The 4,950-nt window shown below is 47.7% G+C and overlaps 1 protein-coding gene across 2 annotated transcripts; it reads left to right on the forward strand.

The window, feature by feature from the left end:
• The first annotated feature begins 354 nt into the window (after window positions 1-354).
• SLITRK1 (SLIT and NTRK like family member 1) lies at window positions 355-4,730 on the forward strand. 2 transcript variants are annotated; one of them, XM_036094608.2, is made up of 2 exons: window positions 355-866; window positions 1,385-4,730. In XM_036094608.2, exon 2 carries the CDS (start codon window positions 1,438-1,440, stop codon window positions 3,526-3,528), a length of 2,091 nt encoding a protein of 696 aa, XP_035950501.1. In that variant the 5' UTR covers window positions 355-866; window positions 1,385-1,437; the 3' UTR covers window positions 3,529-4,730. The 2 variants fall into 2 exon arrangements, with proteins under 2 accessions (XP_035950501.1, XP_035950502.1); XM_036094609.2 differs by having other exon boundaries at window positions 357-866; window positions 1,499-4,730.
• The last annotated feature ends 220 nt before the right edge of the window (window positions 4,731-4,950 follow it).

Consider the following 4,950-nt stretch of genomic DNA (forward strand, 5'->3'; position numbering starts at 1 on the left):
ATGCCAAAAAATTTTTCAAAGACATCAAATATCATAAAACATTGTACTGCAGAGACGGAAGAAATGCATTTAAAGCACCGATGAAAATGGCGTGCAGTATAATTACCTCAAATTGCTGTTCGCTTGACACCCTGACACTAATTTTATTCAAGCCATTGGGAAATAAATGTTTTAAAAGCACTCCTTTCCAAACGCTGGAGGTAGTGGGGGCTGTGAGGTCGTTAAGGAAAGGAAAGGGTAAAGTTTTCAGCACGCAAAAAGAATTAAATAATCCATTTAAAATAAGCATCTATGTGGATCGACAGCCTTTAATGCCCACATTTTTAACGCTTGCCCTGTACGTGGATTGATTTTTTTTTCTTCAGCATTCCCTCACCAGATGGATTTTTGCTACTGCAGATCAGCAGAGGGTGTCAGATCTTTCAGAGTGCACCAGGCTGGAACAAGCAGAGCTTCTTAGCAACTCTCTTCTACCCCCCTCCCCATTCTCGCGCTCTCTCCCTCCCTCAGACAACTCGCCCCCCGCCCTCCGCCCCCTCCACGTAATTCCGAAAGAGCAGAATAAAGAGGAGAAAAAGAAAAGAAGAGCTAGTAACCGAGAGCCGGAACCCAGAAAAAAAGCTGAAGAGGACCGAAGGGAAGGAAAGGAAAAGGATGGACAGCTACAAAACGCAGCGATTGCGGAAATTTTCCAGCGCCATTGGCTCGGCAGCGTGAGTTCTTCGGTCGGGCGTGATTTCAGCACCGGGGGGACTGGACAGCACCTCGGGGGGACTTCTGGGCGACCTGCAGCCACAGCAAGAACTCCATCAGCCGCCTCAGCTACAGAAGCCGCCGGAAACCCTGCTTTGTATCAGAGAGGCAAGGTCAGTCCGACGCACAGCCATGCACAGGCAGTGCGCCTGTACTACGCTGCAAACCCTCTGCTTGTTTCTCTAACATGCACTTGCTTCTAATTACTAGCATTGTTCCTTTCCTGATTAGTGAGGAGCACTAGACCAGGTTCTGTAAGGGTGCGTTTTTAATTTATATGTATATATTTAACTTCTTTTGGTAATTTTTAAAGGGTTGAGGGGGAGTAGGGTTATTTTTTCTACTTTTTTTCTTTTCTTTCTCTTTCTTCTTTTCTTCCTTTCTTTCTCTTTCTCCCCTCCCCCCCTTTTTTTCTTTCTTTCTTTCTTTTTTTTTTTTTCTTTTGCTTGCCTTGCACTACGTGCCTGGATAGTCTGTGGATATAATTCTTGACTGGCGCCTGGGTTGTTGCAGTGCGGGGGGGTTAGGGAGGAAGGAATCCACCCCCACCCCCCCAAACCCTTTTCTTCTCCTTCCCTGGGTTCGGACATTGGAGCACTAAATGAACTTGAATTGTGTCTGTGGCGAGCAGGATGGTCGCTGTTACTTTGTGATGAGATCGGGGATGAATTGCTCGCTTTAAAAATGCTGCTTTGGATTCTGTTGCTGGAGACGTCTCTTTGTTTTGCCGCTGGAAACGTTACAGGGGACGTTTGTAAAGAGAAGATCTGTTCCTGCAATGAGATAGAAGGGGACCTACACGTAGACTGTGAAAAAAAGGGCTTTACAAGTCTGCAGCGTTTCACTGCCCCGACTTCCCAGTTTTACCATCTATTTCTGCATGGTAATTCCCTCACTCGACTTTTCCCTAATGAGTTTGCTAACTTTTATAATGCGGTTAGTTTGCACATGGAAAACAATGGCTTGCATGAAATCGTTCCTGGGGCTTTTCTGGGGCTGCAGCTGGTGAAAAGGCTGCACATCAACAACAACAAGATCAAGTCTTTTCGAAAGCAGACTTTTCTGGGGCTGGACGATCTGGAATACCTCCAGGCTGATTTTAATTTATTACGGGATATAGACCCCGGGGCCTTCCAGGACTTGAACAAGCTGGAGGTACTCATTTTAAATGACAATCTCATCAGCACCCTACCTGCCAATGTGTTCCAGTATGTGCCCATCACCCACCTCGACCTCCGGGGAAACAGGCTGAAAACGCTGCCCTATGAGGAAGTCTTGGAGCAAATCCCTGGCATTGCTGAGATTCTGCTAGAGGATAACCCGTGGGACTGCACCTGTGATCTCCTCTCCCTGAAAGAATGGCTGGAAAATATTCCCAAAAATGCTCTGATCGGCCGAGTTGTCTGTGAAGCCCCCACCAGACTGCAGGGGAAGGACCTCAATGAAACCACAGAACAGGACTTGTGTCCTTTGAAAAACCGAGTGGATTCCAGTCTCCCAGCGCCCCCTGCCCAAGAAGAGACCTTCGCTCCTGGCCCCCTGCCAACTCCTTTCAAGACAAATGGGCAAGAGGATCATGCCACCCCAGGGTCTGCTCCAAACGGAGGTACAAAGATCCCAGGCAACTGGCAGATCAAAATAAGACCCACTGCTGCGATAGCGACCGGCAGCGCCAGAAACAAACCCCCAGCCAATGCCTTGCCCTGCCCTGGGGGCTGCAGCTGCGACCACATCCCGGGGTCGGGTTTAAAGATAAACTGCAACAACCGGAACGTGAGCAGTTTGGCTGATTTGAAGCCCAAACTCTCCAACGTGCAGGAGCTTTTCCTTCGAGATAATAAGATCCATAGCATCCGAAAATCGCACTTTGTGGATTACAAGAATCTCATTCTGTTAGATCTGGGCAACAATAACATTGCTACCGTAGAGAACAACACTTTTAAGAACCTTTTGGACCTCAGGTGGCTGTATATGGATAGCAACTACCTGGACACACTGTCCCGGGAGAAATTCGCGGGGCTGCAAAACCTCGAGTACCTGAACGTGGAGTACAATGCAATCCAGCTCATCCTTCCTGGCACTTTCAATGCCATGCCCAAACTGAGGATCCTCATTCTCAATAACAACTTGCTGAGGTCCCTACCCGTGGACGTGTTCGCTGGGGTCTCGCTCTCTAAGCTCAGCCTGCACAACAATTACTTCATGTACCTTCCGGTGGCAGGGGTGCTGGACCAGTTAACCTCCATCATCCAGATAGACCTGCACGGAAACCCTTGGGAGTGCTCCTGCACCATTGTGCCTTTTAAGCAATGGGCAGAACGCCTGGGTTCCGAAGTGCTGATGAGCGACCTCAAGTGTGAGACGCCGGTGAACTTCTTTAGGAAGGATTTCATGCTCCTCTCCAATGACGAGATCTGCCCCCAGCTGTACGCGAGGATCTCGCCCACGTTAACTTCGCACAGTAAAAACAGCACTGGGTTGGCGGAGACCGGGACGCACTCCAACTCCTATCTAGACACCAGCAGGGTGTCCATCTCCGTGTTGGTCCCGGGACTGCTGCTGGTGTTTGTCACCTCCGCCTTCACTGTAGTGGGCATGCTCGTGTTTATCCTGAGGAATAGAAAACGATCTAAGAGAAGGGACGCCAACTCCTCGGCGTCCGAAATTAATTCCCTACAGACAGTCTGTGACTCTTCCTACTGGCACAATGGGCCTTACAACGCAGATGGGGCCCACAGAGTATATGACTGTGGCTCCCACTCGCTCTCAGACTAAGAACCCAATCAGGGTAGAGCGGGGGAGCAGGAAGGCGATGCTCCCACCACCCTGTCCCCACCCCCGCTGTCATCCCAGGGGTCAGAGGAACCCAGACCCAAGTCCAGCGCGCCCCAAGGCTTTATGGACATAAGTAAATAAATAGCTATGAACTCGCTCCAGTGAGAGGGTTTGACCCCTTAGCTCCCTCCTGGAAACAAAGAGCAGACTGTGGCGAGCTGGGAGAGCGCTGCCAAATCGCTCTTTGCAGCGAGCTCTTTTTGATAAAACCCAGCAGGGGCCCTGCTCAAAGAACTAGCCCTCTGCGGTGGAGCTGATGGGGATGGCTGCCGCGGTCCTATACGTATATACATATACCCACATCTATATAGAGAGATAGATATCTATTTTTCCCCTGTGGATTGGCCCCGTGAGGAGGGGGGCGTGATGGCTCCCTGTTGGCTATGCAGGGATGGGCAGTTGCACGAAGGCATGAATGTATTGTAAATAAATAACTTTGACTTCTGACAAAAAGTGCTGCATGGCTCGCATGGAAACCACGCGCTCCAGGGACGCTGCCCTCCTTGGCGACTGGAGCCGGCGTCACGTTCACAGCACCCACCCTCTTACCTGATAAGTCCCATCGTATCAAACTTTCTATAAACAAAACACAGTATAATCAGAAAGTGCCATTTCGCCATTATTTGTGATCGGTAGGCAGTTCAGAGCGTACGTACGTTTACTGTGAAAAAAAAAAAAAATGTAAAGGTTTTATTTAAGACATTTGCATGGCTCATCATCAGTCCATTTTATGAGTTAAAAATGTATTTTGTTGAGCGACGTTTTTATGGGTTGTTTTGGGTTCTTTCTTTTATTTTGATGGTGATGTTTTACTTTTTTTTTTTTTTTTGAGGGGGAATATTTTTCTATACATATCCAATAATGCCTTCCATCTGAATGTAAAATAAGTACCCATGATTTCTATTATAGTATCAGTGTAATTATTAAAAAAAAAAAAAAAAAGATTTTGAGGCAGTTAAGCATGACCAATTAATGTCATTCTAGTGCTTAGGCTGCGATCTTATGGTAGCAATTCTGTGCTGGTGTAAATCTTACTTATACAGTAGGAAAAAAGAACCGAAGAAGCACGTGAAACTTACTAATTCTATTCGAGGATTTTATAATGGCATATTTTTTCAGTATTAAAGTGAAAATGTTTTCAACTTTGGGTCCTTACATTTTTCCAGCTTCATGTTTGCAATTGGTAAATTGGATTTGCGGTGGAAGGGACGGGGGAGGGGGGCGGGTGGGGGTGGATCCTTTCTAGAGCCCTATCAAGGCTCTCTCTCTAATAGTTTTACTTAGCTTTTTATCCTTTACGTAGCTGCCCTCCTCCTCCAACCCCACCCGGGCTTTTCCAGCTTTCCCCTGTCCATAAAGTAA

The sequence above is a fragment of the Halichoerus grypus genome, chromosome 4, assembly GCF_964656455.1.
Source record: "Halichoerus grypus chromosome 4, mHalGry1.hap1.1, whole genome shotgun sequence".
NCBI classification, from domain to species: domain Eukaryota; kingdom Metazoa; phylum Chordata; class Mammalia; order Carnivora; family Phocidae; genus Halichoerus; species Halichoerus grypus.